The sequence below is a fragment of the Stegostoma tigrinum genome, chromosome 39, assembly GCF_030684315.1.
Source record: "Stegostoma tigrinum isolate sSteTig4 chromosome 39, sSteTig4.hap1, whole genome shotgun sequence".
In the NCBI taxonomy this organism is placed as follows: Eukaryota; Metazoa; Chordata; class Chondrichthyes; order Orectolobiformes; family Stegostomatidae; genus Stegostoma; species Stegostoma tigrinum.
In genome coordinates, this window is record NC_081392.1 from 1875181 (window position 1) to 1895411 (window position 20231).

At 42.9% G+C, this 20231-nt stretch overlaps 1 protein-coding gene across 2 annotated transcripts in view; it reads right to left on the reverse strand.

Moving 5' to 3' along the window:
• Positions 1-6724: 6724 nt before the first annotated feature.
• LOC125447794 (synaptosomal-associated protein 25) overlaps positions 6725-20231 on the reverse strand; it is a 196502-nt gene continuing 182995 nt past the window's right edge. For both annotated transcript variants that reach the window (XM_048522519.2, XM_048522518.2), the window contains exons 7-8: positions 15167-15311; positions 6725-13433 (exon numbers count right to left, since the gene is read on the reverse strand). In XM_048522519.2, the coding sequence (XP_048378476.1) occupies positions 13374-13433; positions 15167-15311 (205 nt within the window). In that variant the 3' untranslated portion in view covers positions 6725-13373. The remainder of the gene's footprint in view (positions 13434-15166; positions 15312-20231) is intronic.

Consider the following 20231-nt stretch of genomic DNA (forward strand, 5'->3'; position numbering starts at 1 on the left):
TACTCTCCATCTTCGGTCCGCCTCCCCCTCTCTCCCTATTTATTCCAGTTCCCTCCCCCCATCCCCCTCTCTGATGAAGGGTCTAGGCCCGAAACGTCAGCTTTTGTGCTCCTGAGATGCTGCTTGGCCTGCTGTGTTCATCCAGCCTCACATTTTATTATCACAAGTCAGGAGTGTGATGGAATACTCCCCACTTGCCTGGATGAATGCAGCCCCAACAGCACTCAAGAATCTTGACGCCATCCACTTCACTGGCACCACATACACACGCATTCACTCCCTCCACCCCCGACGCTCAGTAGCAGCAATGTGTACCATCTGCAAGATACACTGCAGCAATTAGTCAGCACCTTCCAGACCATTTCCATCTAGAAGGATAAGGGCAGTAGATACATGAGAACCCCACCCCCTCTACAAGGGTCAAAACCCTGGAATTCTCTCCCCAAGGGCATTGTCTGTTAAACCACAGCAGGTGGACTGCATTGACTCAAGAAAGCAACTCACCCCCACCACCTCAAGGGCAACTGGGGACAGGCAATAAATGCTGGCCAGCCAGCGATGCCTACACCCTGAACAAATTTTGAAAAGTTAACTGGTGCTCCCCTGTAGATCAGTTGCCTCTAGTCTGCAGTTACTTGTCTATCTGGGCTGCCTTTCTCTCTCCTGAGTGGTTAGGTGTGCTGCCTCTGACTGTAATCCACTTCAACCCAGTTACTTGCCGCGCACATATGCAGTTAAAGCGGGGTGGGTGTGTTCAGAGCTGGCGCGTGAGGACGAGTAACAGCTCCTTCCTCCTTTCACTCTGCCACTTCCTTTGCAAGCGACTGAACAGTGACAGTTCCTGGCTGGCTACCACACACAGCCCTTCAGGCAGAGGGGCATGGGCGAGGGAAGCAGATGTTGCGGACAGGAACTCCAAAGGACCATGGTTGCACCACCTGCACCACCACCACACGAATCTCCTACAGGATGGCTTTGGAAGAAGCCTCAGTCTTATTGCAATCACTGAATCACAGAACCATCTCCTCCAGGACGGCTGAGGGGTTGTAGGCCTCCTGATCCACTTTGCCTTCCTGGTTTGTGAAGGGCCAGCCTGTCCTGCACGAGGGAGGCCAGAATGTCAGCAACAGATGTTCATGATAGATAATATACAAAGTGTGCCATGTACGTACATGTACATGTTTGTACGTATGCATGAGTGTCTATTACATGTGTGTATGTCTTATGTTAAAGAGGAAATTCCAGGATTTTGAGCCTGCAACAGTGAAGGGATGGTGATATATTTTCAAGTCAGGATGGTAAGTGACTTGGAGAGGAACTTGTTGGGCATTGTGTTTCCATGTATCTGCTGCCCTTGTCCTTCTAGACGGAAGTAGTTGTTGGGTTGGAAGATGCTAAATAAGGAGCCTTGGGGAGTTGTTGCTGTGCATCTTGTAGATAGTACACACTGCTGCCGCTAGGCATCGGTAATGAAGGGAGTGGACACTTGTGGATGTGCTGCAAATCAAGCAGGGTGCATTGTCCTGGATGGTGTCAGGCTTCAAGAGTGTTGTTGGGGCTCGAGGAAGTTGCCTTGGTATGGTGGTGTAATATGCAGGCCAGGTGGGGAATAGTGGTGGGGATGGAAGTTTGGAAGAGACGTCAATGAGAATAGTGGGAGATTACCTATAAGGAAAAGTAGAGGTTCATGTGGAGGCTTGGTGGGATTGAGAGGGAGAGGCATTGGGACAGTGCTGGATGAAGGAATGTAATGTGCTCTTTGCTTCCAGCAGGGTTATCTTTGCCAGATGCGACAGTGCCCACCTTATCACTGGTAACACAAAAAACTAGAGAAAGTGGTATTGAAGAATCTTAAAGACACTTTTTTTATAATAGCTGAGTATTAAATTGCAATGATTATAATGACAGATTCAAAGATGCCTGAGCTAATATCAGTGGAAAAACAGCATGCTTCTCTTGCTCCATTCAAGTGATCTCAAGGAAGGTAGCACGTGACCTGAAGATCTTGGATTCTATGATCACCAAAGTGATCTCTTAAAGACGCAGTGATCGTGGGGCACCCAACAAGCCAATGGGAACAGGCTTTGTGGTTTAGGGTGGGGGGGGGTTTGTGTGTGACAGGGTTTTGGACTAGAAATGTGTTTTTTTTTTCTTCATTTGTACTCTACCCATAAATTCCCAACTTTCAGATGAGCCCAAGCATCATGACACACATTCCATTACTCTGTGTGAATGAGTTGATAATCACTCGCCATTTCACTCTGAAATTCTTCATTTTGTATCCAGAGAAAACCAGTGTAGATTATCAGCATTCAGTCATGTGTCCTGCCAGTCCTTACTCACCCGAACAAGGCATCTCAGTGAATTCTGTAAATTGTCTTCCACTTTCTGACATTTTCCGTTTCATATTCTCTAAAATACTGGGGGTAACACCTCGATTTGTTTGTAAATGATTCTGACGGTGAAACCCAGCTTTGCACGCTGTGCATAATGGGTGTTATTGAAATACAGACAATCTAGACCCACAAAATGGCCTTGGGTCTTTTTTTTAATGAAAAAATGTAGAAACTACTGTGAATTGACTTCATTATATTTTGCACGTATGTTTTTCTCCAGCATCAAGAAAACACCCATGTGGCCCATTGAGTATTTATAAGTTTGTTAAGGGCAATGCTGTCATCAAAAAGTGAGGAGGGGGTAGGGGGAGAGGGAGGGGACAAAATCAAAATAGAATTGGAGTAGGAAATAAAACATTCCATCCCCTGCAATGCCCATGTCTCTCTGATGGACACTGCATGTTCCACCTCCAAGGACACCCAGGCTCGAACATAACCATGGATATGTATTGCTAGGCTGTAAAGAGTTGGGATTCTAAATGTGTGAATCATCTGAGAACCACAAGGCACAACAATTGTAAAATATGAGCTGATATCAAACTTAATCAAATGGTTTTTCACAATTAAAAACAGTCAAATAAAGCAGCTGCTGCAATGTGCAGAGAACCTATTTGATTGCTACAACCAATCCAAACTGCAGTAAGTGATTAAGGAAAACAGGATGAAACCAAATTCACACAATCAGCCTGAGGAAGCGATGTGAAACACCATCCTAACTAACCTATCGTTAATCACATTTTATTGTGACCAGAAGCTTATCAATTGAACTAAATAGCTCTAAACCACTGACCAAATTAAACCTACTGACCAAATCAAAACACACCATTCAAATCATGTTGCTGCAGTGTGGTAAACTCCTGCTCAGACAAGATGTTATGCAATTTAACCTCCCAGGATAAAATCACAAAAAACACAATGAGACTCCCTGTGTGGTTCTGAAGAAGTACTGCACTGTTGAAGGTTTAGTATTGAGGGAGTGCCACACTCTGGGAGGGTCAGTGCTGAGGGAATGCTGCATGCTGGAGGTGCTGATATTTGATTAACAGTTCAGGTGGACATATTTTTAAAAAAAAATCATCTGGTTCCTTTGTTTGGGCCAGTTGATATCTCGAAATGCTGCCTGTTGGATTTTGCTGTGCACAATTGGTTGCTGCACTCTTTACTCTAAAACAGTGCCGCTACTTCAAAAAGACTTCATTGGTTATACACCTGTTCAGGAGGTTTTGAGGTTGTAAATGACATCAAAGAAATGTTTCTGCAATCCTTTAATGTAAAAGATTGGGTTTTGGTTTTCCTGAATGCTGTAAAGCTACAAAACACATCCTCCAGATAAACCCGCCATTAGTTTCCCTATTTTACACTCCTGTTAACTTGTTTCATCCTGTAAAATGAGCAGGAGGCCTGTGTTGAATCTCCTAGTCACCAACTAATACCTGAACCTATGATATATTTCAAGCTGGAGTGTGGGAAGAACAAAACCAAAGTCAAATGTTGTGGAGAATGTAAAAAAGGGTTTTATAACAGTTCACATTCACAGAGAATCAAAAATAAACTTTCTTTTTATTCACCTGTGGGACATGAATGTTGCGGCTGGTGATCTCTCCCTAGTTCTTCTTGAGGTGGCTGCGAGCTGCCTTCTTGAACCGCTGCAGTCCATGTACTATAGGTTGACCCATGTGTTATTAGGGAGGGAATTCCATGATTTGAGCCAGTGACAGTGAAGGAATGGCAATATATTTCCAAGTTGGGATAATGAGTGGTTTGGACAGGAACTTGCAGGCAGTAGCGTGGGTGGTGGAATCAACTTGGCAGCACAGTAGGGCACTCTAGCCAGAGCTCTTCTGCCTGCCAGTTCCCTTTCATTTTTTTGTCCTTCTTTGCTGCAGTTTTTTCTTTCATCCCTCCCCCAACTTTTAACTTCTTAAACTACCCTACCTGGAGGGAATGGAGAACAGAGCAGGCAAGTGTAGGAAGTGAGTCATGGCTGGAGCCTGGAGCAGGAGCAGAGTGAGTGTGGGCCCAGCTGGGAGCTGAGTCGTAGGCTGGAGCTGGAGCCCAGAGGGGGAGCACACCGAGTCCTGGAGGTGAGGCCAGGACAGAGGTCAGCATGTGGAGGCAGCAAGGCCTCGTGTTTTGAGGGTCGGCGAGCACAGACTCAATGATTGAAGGTCTATAACTTGAGTACTTTACGGATACTTTCTTTTAGAATTTTGGACTTTTTAAACTCTGTATTCCCACACTAATCTATTTTTTACTATTTCAATTCTGTAACAACACTTAAAGTATCTGTACCTAGGTACCCAGAACCTAAGATGGCACCAGTAGGTGACATTACAAACTTTTCACTGCACTCATTCAAATGCATGCGACAATAAAGGCTATTCTAGTGCAGTATCTACTGCCCTTGTCCTTCTAAATGGAAGTGATCATGGATTTTGGAAGGTGCTGTCTAATGAGCATTGGTGAATTTCTGTGGTGCATCTTGTAGATAGTACACACTCTGCTATTGAGTAAAGGTGGTACTCACAATTGTATTTCCTAGCGTCTGACTTGACCTACATGCAGATTAAACTCTTTTATAACAGGGTAGGGTATACCTAAAAATAAATAGATAGAAAGTTTAATTAGCAAATAATTAAAATGCTTCAAATGGTTTATCAGTGGAAATCAAATCAATTAACCAATGAAAACTAAACCAAACTGCATGAAAACACACAGGTAACCAAATGACACTGTCCATCAGTAGACCATAACAAACTCATCACTGAACACAGTGACTCTTACCATGACAGACATCAACACTCGTAATGAACATCAAGGTGCACACACCATTGGTAAGCCACCTCTTGCCAAACAGGGCCAGAGTTTAGCCCATTCAAACCAATCTTAACTAAAAACGAAACAAAACTCAATGACACCAAATAATAAACAATGTTGCAAAATGACAAGGCAAATAACTGAGGTCAATATGACTGCAAGCAACCTCACATAAAATGCAAAGTCAAACCAAGTGACTTTAAATCCACTAAACCAATACTCAACTCAACCATATCTCACAAATCCACTAGCCCACACTATAGCCCAAACAAATGTACTAAAATCGCATTGTACCAAAGGAGCAAATATTAATGAAAAGGCCTGAGCCACACCCCCTGGGTTGTGTAATTAGGTGGTGGTGTGATGAGAACTTGCAGTGTAGCAAGGTTCACAAAAATCATCAATACACAAATGACAGGGACACCACGTCACAGGACTGGCTACAGGTGCTTCATCTCCAGTTGAATTTTAAGTTTGCAGAGAAATGGAAATTGATTCTCACCAGAGCAGAGGTCTCCACCACTTAGGAGTTACACTACAATGCAGAACTCCGTGCAACAAAGCTAACAAATCCAAATTTGTCCACTGGGCTGCTCTGGTCTTACTCCTCCCGCAGGGGCTGTTAGTACTGGGTAGCCTGGTCCCCACATCTAAATGAACTGATGTCCTGCCAAGCTGTGGGAGCAAGCTTTCATCTCTAGAATACGCAATGTGGATATATCGCATTACTAGCCTGGATATGTGTGCATTCTGCAATCCCTGCAGAAATTGCTCATGCCTTATATCAGTTGCAAATTACTGTTTCTTTTTCCTTTTCTAATCCTTTATAACTTGATTGTCTTTCCCGTGGAGACAAAAGGACTTAATTTTGTAATTTTTTTCTTAATGCTCTCTGAGGCATTGAAAAGGATCGTATGAACGTTCTTGTATTCTTAAATGGCTGGTTTATCAATAATAATTCCTCAAAATCAGTGTTCTACATTGGGCCATGAAGATTGATTAACTGATGATGGTTCCCATTTGCTTCTGTACATGTAACAGCTGTCATTGTTCCCTTGTTTTAGATTCTTCTCCCCCGCACCCATCAAATACTGACCTAATGTCGTTAGATAATCTCATAATAATCTAGACTTGAGGGATTATAGGTCTAGTTGTGCTGACTGAGGACCAGAAATGAGTGATGTCCCACACAGTCAAACTCACAGTCCAGGCTTGGACATGTTTCTTGAGTGAGGTAAGGGAGCGTTACCATGGAACTATCTTTTGGGATTGAGTCCATGCATTCAGGAACATGGGAGAAACATCAGCAATAACATCCCAAGACAACGGAAATGGAAGTATCTAAAGGGATCTAGAACACAAACACAAGGCTGGGTATTTTTGCATGGCATTTGCAGTTCCTCAGCACATCCTCCAGCACACACAAAAATGAGTGAGCTACTTTCAAAAAAACTTCAAACCGCCAGGTCAATGATAGATACTCAATACAAGGAAGAGGAAAGAGTCCAAGGTTGTATTAGAAATTTTGATGCATTTCTTTATTTATTTTCTGTTTAACAGTAGTGTATTGCCAGAACTGATAGTTTAAGTTGTACATTGGACTGGGTGAATACAATAGTGATATAGCCATTGGTCACACAATCATTATTTCTGTGCATTGAACAGAAGTTACATGTTAAACACTAACGTGCAGTAAACAAGGCAGATCATAGATCTACTGACAGTGAATCTCAGACAGGGCCTAAAGGAACGAAAGCACTTGATCAACCTGGGTGCAGGAGAAAATGTGGAAATGCAAGTTTGAAGGAGATGGGGACTGTCAGGAGTAAGTAATCGAAGAGAAAAAGTTTTCTTCCCTGAAAATACTCAGCTTGACAAGGATGGGTTGCCTGTGATTCCCTCGCTGATAGCAACAGTTTGTGGGACCTGTTTACCAAATGAATCCTCTCAGCCTTGAGACTTCAGTGTATCTGTTTCACATTTTCTTGCTGAACTGAATGACAAGCTAAGCCTTCCAGAAGAGGTCTGTAAATGACAGGGGATCGATCGACATATGGACGGAAACATGGCAATGACCTGCATGCCAATTGGGACCAACCAGCGGGCATCCCATTTCATGCTGCAAATTGTCCCTTTACCCCAGGGCAGTTAATGCACAGCATTCCCAAAATCAGCTTTAATCATCCAGGGATTTAATAGATCCTGCACCTGATTTTCTCTAGGGAGCGAAGGAAATGTTGGATTAGAAGGTCGTGCTACTAGCACAAGGTGAAAACAGGTATAAGTATACAGGTATAACAGATGCACCCGTGCAGAAATAAAAATAGGCTTAGTGTCTCTGTGGTTTTAATATTAGTGCCAAATTGGAACAGTCTGTCTTATGCTGCTGTGAATGTTAGATTGTAGTGGAGGCGACTATGAATTCACACAATGTAGTTAACACTGGCTGTACCTGAGCAGCTAAAGTTAATATGGAAGTGTAAATGAGAAATATTTTCTAGGAAAATCCCAAAACAGATGAACGTCCAGGGGATCCATTTCCAACTCACAATAGCCACTGAATCATTTCACGGGAGCACCTCACCAAGAGAGTCAATGACAGAATCCCCCATTTACAGAAGCTCAGCACATACAGCCACACAGGCCCTCACTCTCAGAAACACAAGCTTACAGTTCCTCCCTCTCTAGGAGCCCAAAGATGCCGTCACTCACTTACAAGAACCCAATCTTACAGACTTTCATTCAAAGAAACCCAACTGTACAGACCCTCACTCACAGGATCAAGCCTTATACTCCCACACTCACAGGAACCCAACCGTAGAGTCCCTCACTCACAGGAACACAGTTGTACAGTCCCTCACTCAAAGGAACTAACTGTACAATTCCTCACTCTTAGAAACCCAACCATAATGTTCCTCACTCACAGTAACCCAGGCACACTGTCACTCACTCACAGGAACCCAGACATACAGACCCCATTCACAGAAAGCCAACTATACCTTAGATAGGAACCTAGCTACAGAACGCGTCTCTACCTGGTCCTTACCATAGTGTCCTTCACAGTTAGACCCACCAATACTTCAGATTAGTGCTGACTCAGAGCCCAACAGTGTCAACAGAGGTAGGTAGATCCACTGACATAGAAACAGAAAATAGGAGAAATATGCCATTCAGTCCTTTAAACCTGTTCCACCATTCAATATAATCATGGTTAGTCATCCAACCCAGTACCCTGCTCTCACTTTCTCTCCATATCCTTAGATCTTTTTTGTACTAAGAACTATATCTACAACTTTCTTGCATGCCTTCAATGCTTTGGTCTCAATGATTTCCTGTGGCAAACAATCCTCCTGGCTTACCTATTTCTAGGTGAAGAAATTCCTCTCATCTCTATCCTAAAAGGTCTTCCCAGATCCTTAACCTGCGAAGCCTTGCTTTTTGAATTGGGGTTCCCTGACCATTACAAAATTGCCCACACTTACTGACCATCACAGAAGCATCCACACCTAATGACCATCACAACAGTGTCCACACCTACTGACCATCACAGAGGTGTCCACACTTGGAGGTGACCATCATAAAAATGCTTCCCAATAAAGCCCATTACATGCACTCATAGAAAATGCCCACATCAGCTTTAAATTAATTACAATTTACAACTTGAAATGTTTGGTCCTTGGGCTGTATATATGAGACATGGAATGTAAACATTAAGACAGCTGTAATTGCGTTAAGTGGAACATGCTCTACAGGGACAAGTTGAATTTGATAGCAATTTCTGTAATATTCAAATTGAAATGTTTTGTAATCTCTTCTTCAGATTTTATGAATAAAGTATTTTTAAAGAATATTTTATGGCAAGCACAGTGAATATAGGGAGTTTGCAAATTTCCATTTCAGCTGATCCGTGTTAAACAGGTACAGTGAAGTTGAGGTGAATGGATTCCTTTAAAACTTCTGGGATCTCCCTATCCTGATCTTATAGATAATGACATTATTCGGTATTTCCCACATTTTTCAAGTTTTCGTTAATTAACAAGTCTGGCTCACAAGACAATGAACACAATTAAATCAATTTTTTTTATTAAAGTATTATCTGGTGGGGTGTGTGCACGTACACACAATGAAAAACGTACCATTAATTCCACTTGTAAATACATGGTGGTTGTTAGCTATTTTAAAATTGATTTTTCCTTTCATACATGTATGGAGTTATTACTCATTTTGACACCGTCCAAGGAACTTGATGCGGTCGGGGAGATTTCAGCAGCTTTATACACAAAGACCCGTTTTTGTCTCCACTTTTTTGCTGCGATGCTGGAGCTGGCGATGGGAGCAGGGTTTGTTTCTCTGAGGCTCAGTAGGAGGCAGATTGTGCGGTGTATCTTGGGGTACGCTGAATTGGAGCTCAGGTTTCAGCTCAGGTGGAGTTCTCCAGGCACTGGGAGGGGGATCAAAATATGAAGAAATTGACAAACCGCATTGTCAATCTTCAGATAGATGGTACAGATGGGCTGAGCCACGAAACAGCGAGGAAAAGATTTATCAAATGCTCAACACAAATAGTGAAAGAATGGTCTTGAGGTGAAGTGCTAGCAGCGGACTCCACTTCGCTTTAGGGTTTAAAAGCCCAGTTGTATCTCGGTAACGGTAAAGATTACGAAGAAGCGAACACAAGCAGAAACTGGGAATAGGCTTCGGTGTAATTCTGGGGCCGTGAGCAGCGTCCCAGGGTGGTGGATTCAAACACTGCCATGCACTATTAGCAGATGCATAGTTTAAACTGGTGAAGGAAGAACAGACCTCGGAGCTGGGTAAGCGGTAACAAACCGTCTGCACCAAAGATCTCCTGGATGGCGGGACGGGGTATAGGGAGGGCGACCAAAGCCGTTTTGTATTTCCACACAGGCCGCATGCAGATCTCTTGCAAGGCCGGCTGGGGGTGGGGTAGGGTCAGGCCGCGATGATATTTGCAGAGAGACATTTGTGCTACTTTCATTGGTGCAGAAAACCATTAGGTTACCATAGTAACACTGGACCAACAGGTTAACGAGCATCTAAAGAGACAGCATCCACCCTCCCCTCACTGTTTAAAATAATCAATCAAGATCCTCAATTTGTGATAGTGGAGGAGCTGCATCCTACTGTGTGCAGCCAGGAATTAAAGTTCCCCACTTCACATCTAAAGTTTGGCTGTGGATTATGGAATTATTTGCTCTATTTACAATTATGAAAAGTAAATGAAGCCCCCAAAATGTGGCCCCCAGTGTTGTTTTACTGATCTTCATAAAACTGAGGAGTCTTCAGTTTCATTTGACACTCTGCATCCCTGCCACCAATTCTACTTCCTCGCTGGACACTCCTTCAGTCTCCAATTCTACTTCTTCGCTGGACACTCCTTCAGTTTGAGTTTTTGTTGATTGTGCTGTTCTTTTTTGTGCTGATTCATCCAACTCCCGAACACCCATGAATCACAAATCCTGTCGCTGGCCTGCTTAGGGAACATCTGATCTCTCGCTGGTTTTTCGAGCAGAAGAAACCTAGGCCCATCCTGAGAAGTGAAATTAGTGTTCACTTGTAAAAAGCATCCATGACACTACATGACTGCAAAGTCCACATAATACCAAATGTGAACCAAAGGAAAATATTTCAGATGCTGGAAATCTGAAATGGAAAAGGAAACACTGGAAACACTCTGCAGGTTCGGCAGCATCCATGAAGCAAGAAGCAGAGTTCACGCTTCAGGCTGATGGATTTCCATTATTTTTCTGAACAAAGGTCGCTGAGCTGAAACCGCTAATTCTTGTTTCTCTCCACAAATGGTGGCTGCCCTGCAGAGAAATGTTCCCTGTAATACGTTTTCCACTGTGTGGAGTTCCAAGGTCCATGTGCCAAATGCACTAATCAAACTGTACAGAACCTCCCAGGGGTTGTGGCCTTGAGGGAACACTGCTGGTGAGAGTGTCCAGAATCTTCCACTTCTTGTGTCATTTAAGATGGAACTAGGTACAAAAACTAGAGCAGAGAAAAAGTATTTAGCGTGCGTCACTCTGACATGGAACTGTCCAGTCAGTTTGTGTAGTGACATCTTTAAGGTTACATGTCATTGCAAGCTCCCTTACTTAGTCACAAGCATCGTTGGAATGGAATGTTCTTTAATAGACAGTGAATTCAAGTGTACCTTTCAACCAGAAAGATGAAGAATTAAACTGTTTCCACTGGTGGGAAATCATGTTAGCAGAGGACACAGATTTAAAACATTTGTCAAGTGATGGAGATGAAGAGATGGCAAAAGAATGAGAGAAGGAGATGAGATTTTTTAAAACACTGAGTTGCGCATTGCAGAAGAAAAACATTTGTTGAAGTTTTTCATCTTGCATTCATCAGGGATACACAAAAATAGCAATGTTACACTGTCACATTGTATGTGCAGTATCGATGTGGTTTTCCCATTACATTGCTACTTATTGTAAATTGATCTGGTGAGAGCAAGCTTTGATAAATGTTGTTGTATTTCCAGCAACACTCAGTTCTGTATATCTAAATAGCTGCAGTGAAATATTGACATCTTGAAAGGGCAGCCCAAGAGGGTGACGGAAACAGATTCAATAGAAACTTTCAAAGAGGAGTTAGATAAATACTTAAAAAGGACAAAACAAAAAAGTAAGCTGTCAGCAAGAGCGGGGGAGTGCATCTAACTGAGTGAAATCCACCAAAAGACTAGCACAGACATGATGGGAGAAAGGCCTCCTTTTTTAACTGATACAAAAAATGCCACAGTTAAGAATATGCAGCTGTGTCACAAGATGTCAAAATCTCAGAATATAACAACACTAACATATAAATGACATCGTTGCCTGAAGGTAAAAATAGGACGACTGGCAGTAACATCAGTTTCTATTGCAAAAAACTTCAGACTGGATACTGCATTTGGAATTTCAAATTGAAAGTTTTAACAAAGTTTTACCTGGCGTTGCACGAACTAACTGGTCCAGAACACACAGTTTTCAATTTTGTCACTCCAAAATGCAGCAAAAATAAATGGCGGTATTCCCAAGTAATGCTTTTTTTACGGCTTAACATTTTAATGATTTCTGATATGCCTGTAGAGCAAAGCCCTGAATGTTACCTTGTACCTCAAAAACAAGGCAGCAACTGGAAGAGAGAACACAGGTTCATGTTAACTTTACCTCTGAAAGAAGGGTCTGACCTCAAATAGTAATTGTTACTTACTTTTCAAACAACGATTACATTTCTGATACTTTCTGTTGTTATATCAGAGATTCAGCATTTGCAACTTTAAGAAAAACTTAGACCGTTAGTGCACTAAACATGCACATATAATTATAAATGCAATTCCTATTCTCTACAAGAACACAGGGTGAAGGCTGTCTCTTTACAATGAACAAGGTAAGCTCAGTTCTGTTCAAGACCCATTTGATCTCAGCCCTGAAAGCCATTCCTCCATACTCTAATTCTGAGCATCAAACTGAATCCCATGCAGAATGAAGAAAAAACTATTGGAGCATACTTAGCCAAGAACTAACAAGAATAAATTCTCAGCTGCCTCTAGGCGACAAGGCAAAACCTGGATGTTTCCACTCCTTGGCGCACACTGCTCTGTGGAAAGAACTCACAATAAGGTTTCCCAGCACCAATTGTGTCCTTTGTCAGTCTTCAGTTCTCCTCTTTATTTCTGGTTGCCTGTGATCTCTGCCTCAGTCCAAGTTTCAGAGGAGCTCTAACCCTTTACTGCACCAGGATGGTGTTTTAAAGAGGGTCTAGGAATCTGCTGTATGTTTATTGGCATATTCTGCACACACTGAGCTTGGTTCATGCTCAACTTGTCACATGGTTACGGAGAACAATTCATTCATAAAAAGAACCAGTCAGCACAAAGATTAAAAATAAAAGAATACACTTAATTCACTCTGGGCAGGCAATTATACACGTTGACACTGAAATATACACCTTACACAACTGGAAAAATCTGCGACACTGAGAAATTATAAAATAAATGTAAATGTACAGAATAATATTGAACCTCGTGGTTTCCTATCACAGCACAGGGGACTTGCCCCTCCAGGACCATTTAGATGCTGCAATGGAGGATGGGATGGGTGTCTCTGGCAGAAAGGAGGCTTCTTCTAGAGAAGCTGATCACAGCATCTTTGTGGCATGCTTATTGGCTTCATTGATGCGAGCTTTGTTCATATCCCCCTGGAAAGGAAAACAGACAAAGCTGAAATGAGTAGAACAGCAAATGAGAGGTTACTCATTGTTACTCTGAAACAGCTAGCATATATGTGTGTGTGAAAAACCCTCAATCATTTGAGAAAGATACATCTATAGCAATGATGGCAGTACAGTTCTGGAAGGATCATTTAAGATAAATTGAATGGCCTTCTTCGTCAGTAACTCTCCTGTGGTGATAACTGCTCCAGTGATCAAACAAGGATGATCACAATTCCCCACAAATGATGGCGATAGTGGGTTTTTTCTCAATTAATTAAGAGACATGGGCATTGATGGTTGGGATAACATTTATTGTCTATGCCTAAATGCTCCCCGAGGAGGTAGTGGTGAGCTGCCTTTTTGAAAGTTGCAGTCCATTTGGTGTAAGTTCACCTACAGTGCCCTGGGGGTGGGGGCATTGAACATCAGACTCAGGTTTCACCCTCAAGGAACTCAAAAAGAGGGAGAATATTTCTTTACAATGTATTAATGCTAGACAGTGGGAATGTTCACACTAGAATTAGCTTGATTATCATGAAGAGGCATGTGAGACACAACAAAGCCAAAAAGAATATTATACTTTAGCCCAGAGGCAACTCAATGAGCTCTCCCTGGGAGTTTGTTAAACTTGCCACCTCAGGTTTTGATATTGCTTTAAGTTGAGGTTGTTGATGCATATTGCTGCACAGGTAGTTCTCAGCAGGGTTCTGAATGCCACATTTATTTGTTGCTGAATGTTGGCTCATCAGGATGAGGGACCTCAGTATGGGAGGAAGGAGCAAACACTTTCTTGGTTCAACCATCCAGTGCCAACACTGCCAGGTCAGTCACTGCCCTCGTTCTGAGCGTGATCCAACAATATCTCAAAACGAACCTCAAAAAGATCCCTCCCTTCCTGACTGTACTGATGAGACCCTGCTCCATATGCTACATCAATCTTCCTGTGGCTTCAGAACAGAGTTGGAACCAAATACTAGTGGATTCTGAAGTCTTATTTAGTCTAGAATTGCTCGATTACAAAAGAGTTCACTACCCCAGAGTAGGATGGATGCTGGGCATTGAATAAATTTAAGGAGGAGATGCACTGATTTTTAATTAGTAATGGTTGAAGGGTTGTGGAGAGTAGGCTGCAAAGTGGAGTTGAGGCTGAGATGAGATGAGCCAGGATGGTATTAAATGGTGGAGCAGGCTCGAGGGGCTGATTTGCATATTCCTGGTCTTATTCTCATGTTTATCTCTCTAGGCTGTCTCCTAAGTTTCTCTTAGCGTTTCTCCTCCCAGCAGCAGCTATCCACATTTCTCCAGGACCTTTCAATATATTACTAAATCTGGCTGCAAGTGAAAAATTTAGCCCAGAAAAAAAATTCCTAAAAATTCCATCAGACGGAGCCTGATGAAATAATAGTACAGACATGAAGAGGCCTTTTAGTGGGCATTAATTGCCCTCTTAACAGCTTCAACAGGGCAGCTCAACAGAGTTTGCACACCAGATGTAATCAAGGTAAAGGTAGGAAGTTAACAGAGGAACCCAACCACTGCCCTCCAGCCTTGTGAAATGTCTTCACCAAATGCCCAGGTTTTCAAAATGCGAGTTTGCTGTTTCTGAATGATTTGATCAATCTTGTCTGCTCTCATCATTTTCCACCTTGGGTAGTGCCCTAGACTCATAAAGTTTCAATTTTCACCCAGAATTCTCATCAGTAAATTTAAACTCTTACCTTGACCACAATCCGGTCAATCTGAGCATTCTGGGAGCCGATCTCATTGCTCATGTCAAGGGCCATATGTCGCAGGTTACCAATGATGCTTCCCACTTGGTCCAGGTTTTCCTCCATCTCATTCTCCCGAGCATCGTCTGTGACTCTGAAACCAGACCGAGGGGCATGTTAGAACCTCTGGCTGTTTGTCAGGATTTGCTCCAAGTTGATTCTAAAAAACTGAATCCATGTCAAATCACAATATCTAAAGTTGCTGAGGTGAGGCCAACAATATAGGGGAGAAGTCAGTTCTGCGTCTTGGTTTTTGCTGAGAAGGGGATCACAGAATAAATGTTACGCTGCAGGAGGCCATTCAGTCCAATGTGTCCTCACTGGCTCTTCAAATGAGCATTGTGACTTAGTGCCATTTCCTGCCTTTTCCTCACACATTGTGTCTAGTTACAAAATCTTCTTTATAAGAAATCCCTGTGCAAGAAGCAGAAGCCAATTCATAACATGCTTCTCAACAAACTATTCAAGATTGACTCCACATTTTTGCTTGTCCCCAGTGTTCCTCAGAATTATAATGCCCCATCTTTTGGGTTAATAATGACTCAGAAGGCTCTGCATTCAAGCACTATTCCTGGTTTTGACACCAAACTGAAGGGTGAATGTCCTAGTGCAGTGCAGAAACGATACTTCACTTTTGGAGGTGCCTTCTTTGGGTTGCATATGTTCAAATGAGATTCTTAGATGGTATTAAAGATCTGATGATGCTACTTTGAAGAAGAGTAGGGGATGTCTCCCTAGTAGTTCCCTTCCAATAGAGCATCTGGTCATTATTACTTCACTGTTTGTAGGAGACTGTTGCGCACCAATCAACTGCTGTGCGCCTTACTTTATGACAGTGAATGCATTTCTAAAGACGCTGGTAAAATCCTTTCAGGTGATACTGTTGAAATGGAAGCCTGTCTTTAATGTGAAACTATCTTATACATATCATAAGTCTCTCAAATTCTGTTCTCCAGTCTGTGGTCAGTCAGCTGTTCACAACTGGGAAGAATGTGGGCAGGACGAGTGACACAAATTCAGCCTCATTCTGCTTGATAGCAATGACACCTGAATTCAATATTTTTTGGGTGTGAAGACACCATTTGTGATGGATTTCTCTCCCAGATCAAAATAACACAACAACATTCACAGTGTGGTAACATCTAGAGGGCTACCCCTTCACAGGGTGGGGAAGATGTTGCACACTTTTGAATAGAGTCGGTGCAAAATCAAATCCCCATTTCTGACAGCTCCAACTGTAGTCATTGCAGGAATAGGAGAGAATCGTGATTCACATAAGAAGGAATGCCATGCTCTTCAACGCCACTTGAACTTAGTGCTGAGCTCAGACAGACCCCATTTTGATGTTTGAAATTACTCTCAAAGTAGAGTCACAAATTTATGGAGCAGATGTGAACAATCATGCAGGGTGAATAAGGTCTCTTTAGATGGTATGGTCTTAGGATTTTGCAATCCCCTGTTCTTTATGTATGAAAGCTTTCAATGAGAATTTAAAAACATTTTTTTAAAGAAAATTACACAACTGCTTTGATTAACAAAGCATCTGGTGTAGGATGGTAAAAGATTATCAGCTGATTATACAGTTTCAACAGAGATCTCTGCTCATGTTTCCCTAAGGGCCCCTTTTAGGTAATTTTGCCCATCCCTAACTGCCCTGGAGCTAAGCATTTTTCTACAGCCATGTCAAGTGGCAGGTACAAGTCAACCACTACACAAAAAACAAAGAATTGCGGATGCTGGAAATCGGAAATAAAATCTGAAATTGCCAGAGAAACTTAGCAGATCAGGTGGCACCTTTGGAGACAAAGCAGATCAGCCTTTTGGGTTCAGTAACCCTTCTTCAGAACTCAGGAGTTAACCTAATTTCTATGGTCTGGACTCACATGCAGGCCCCACCAGGTAAGGACAGCAGATTTCAATCCCTAACAGGAACTACTGTTTTCTTGAGGTAAAGTAAGGCTCTGCTTTTGAAAAAGTGCCACATAACAGACTTATGAAGGAATTAAATGTCACACGATAAAAGGGTCAGTATTAAACTGGGTACAAAATTGTCTGAGTGATAGGAAACAGACAGTAATAGTCAATGGATATTTTTCAATCTGGAGGAAGGTTTGTAGCAGAGTTCCTCAGGGCTCAGTATTGGGACCCTTGCTTTTTCTGATATACATTAATGATCTAGATTTTAGTGTGCAGAGGCGATTTCCAAGTTTGCAGATGACATAAAACTTGGAAGAATTGAAAACAATCAGGAGGACAGCATAGAACTCCAAAATGACATCAACGAGTTGGCGGAGTGGGCAGGTTAGGTTTAATGCAGAGAGGTCTGAAGCGATGCATTTTGGTCAGAAGAACATTGAAAGACAACATAAAATGGGGGTACAATTCTAAAAGGGGGCAGGAACAGAGGAACCTGAGTGACAGACCACAGATCATTTAAGGTGCCAGAACAGGCAGAGACAACAGTGGCATAGAGTACAAGAGCAAGGTGATGATTTTGAACTTTTGTATAATACTTGTTCGACCTTAGCTGGAGTATTGTGTACAGTTCTGGGCATCAAGAAGTGAATGCATTGGAGAGATTAAAGGAATGGTTTACCACAATGGTTCTAGGGATGAGAAACTTCAGTCATGGGGATAAGAAGAAGTTGAGAATGTTGTCCTTGGAAGAAGAAGGCTGAGAGGGTCGGTTCTCAAAATCATTAGTGGGCTAGACAGATTAGATAGTGAGAAACTCTTGCTGCTCGTAAAAGGATCAAAAACAAGAGGATACTGATTTAAAGCAAAAGAAGCAAGGGTAAAGTGAGGGAAGACATTTTTACTCAGCAAATTGTCAGGGTATGGAATGCACTGCGTAGAAGTGTGGTAGAGGCAGGTTCAACTGAGGCATTGGATGTTAAATTGGATAAAAATACTGTGCAAGGACATGGGCATAAAGGAGATTGGCATTGGGTAATGGTACTTACTTACCGAGCAGTACAGGCATGATGGGCCAAAGGCCTCCCTCTACACTATAACAATTCAATAGTGAACCAGGTGGTTTTGTATAACAATTGATGAAGATTATGTTCACCGACACTGAGATTACCTTTCAAATTGAGATTTATTAATGAAATTAAACTCCATCATCTGCCATGATGGGATTTGGAGCCATGTTCCCAGGACTTTAGGTTAGGTTCCGGATTACTCATCCAATGGCATCGCCATCTTCCCCAGGAGACTGTAGTAATGAGCTGGAAGAAGACCTGCTGCCAAGTAGACATGGTGGCCATGCTTTACCTGCAGTTGGCAAAGCCACCACCACCTTCCATTTGGTGATCCCTGTTTCCTTCTAGACACCTAGCGCAGACATTTACAGAATCTCACAGTCGCTCATCCAGAAATACTTAAGCCAAGGCTGCTGGTTATGCCAAAGTTTCCTCTAATGATGTGAATGAGAACAAGCAGGCGCTCAGCTCTGTGGATTCTGGTAGCTTTCAGTGGGCAAAGAACATACTGGACCGAAAGGCCTACCATAGGCCCAGAGCACACTGTGGGCCACACTGCCAGACATATGTTCCCCCAATTGCAAGATTAAAGTAATAACTTCCAAAACTGAATTTCATAAATGTTTAAGAAGAAAACTTTGACAAGATGACAGGGAAATAGCTAGGGCGTGGGACCTGATCGCAAAGCTCCACCAAAGGACTAGCACAGGCACATTGTACTAATGAAGCTTCCTTCCATGCTGCATGACCTTGTGAAACACAGTTTTTCAATAGATCACTGCAAACTCATGTGGGTTTAAGTCACTGAGCTGTTTTAAATGACTGTAGACAACGGGGTTCTTGCAGTTAAAAACTGGAAGAACTGCAGACGCTGTAAATTAGGAACAAAAACAGAAGTTGCTGGAAAGTTTCAGAGATAATGGGAACTGCAGATGCTGGAGAATCCAAGATAACAAAATGTGAGGCTGGATGAACACAGCAGGCCCAGCAGCATCTCAGGAGCACAAAAGCTGATGTTTCGGGCCTAGACCCTTCATCAGAGAGGGGGATGGGGTGAGGGTTCTGGAATAAATAGGGAGAGAGGGGGAGGCGGACTGAAGATGGAGAGAAAAGAAGATAGGTGGAGAGAGTATAGGTGGGGAGGTAGGGAGGGGATAGGTCAGTCCAGGGAAGACGGACAGGTCAAGGAGGTGGGATGAGGTTAGTAGGTAGATGGGGGTGCGGCTTGTGGTGGGAGGAAGGGATGGGTGAGAGGAAGAACAGGTTAGGGAGGCAGAGACAGGTTGGACTGGTTTTGGGATGCAGTGGGTGGAGGGGAAGAGCTGGGCTGGTTGTGTGGTGCAGTGGGCCAGCCCAGCTCTTCCCCTCCACCCACTGCATCCCAAAACCAGTCCAACCTGTCTCTGCCTCTGTTCTTCCTCTCACCCATCCCTTCCTCCCACCCCAAGCCGCACCCCCATCTACCTACTAACCTCATCCCACCTCCTTGACCTTTCCGTCTTTCCTGGACTGACCTATCCCCTCCCTACCTCCCCACCTATATTCTCTCCACCTATCTTCTTTTCTCTCCATCTTCGGTCCGCCTCCCCCCTCTCCCTATTTATTCCAGAACCCTCACCCCATCCCCTCTCTGATGAAGGGTCTAGGCCCGAAACGTCAGCTTTTGTGCTCCTGAGATGCTGCTTGGCCTGCTGTGTTCATCCAGCCTCACATTTTGTTGCTGGAAAGTTTAGCAGGTCTGGCAGAATCTGTGAAGAAAAGCCAGCGTTATCATTTCAGGTCCAGTGACCCTTCCTCAGGATTGCTGCAGTTCTCATCAGAAACCAGAGAAGGAATAATCCTGACCAAACACCAGGTTAATCCTTGGATCTTACAATAGCTAATGTACAGCACTCTCTCTCTGATCTTCCCTCTTTTTTCACATAGCATCCAGACTCCATTCAATGTCACTTACTGGAAGAGTTAGATCTTGCTGTGTATGACATTGCATATCTTCAAATATTTCAAATCCTTCACATTTCAGCTGCCTA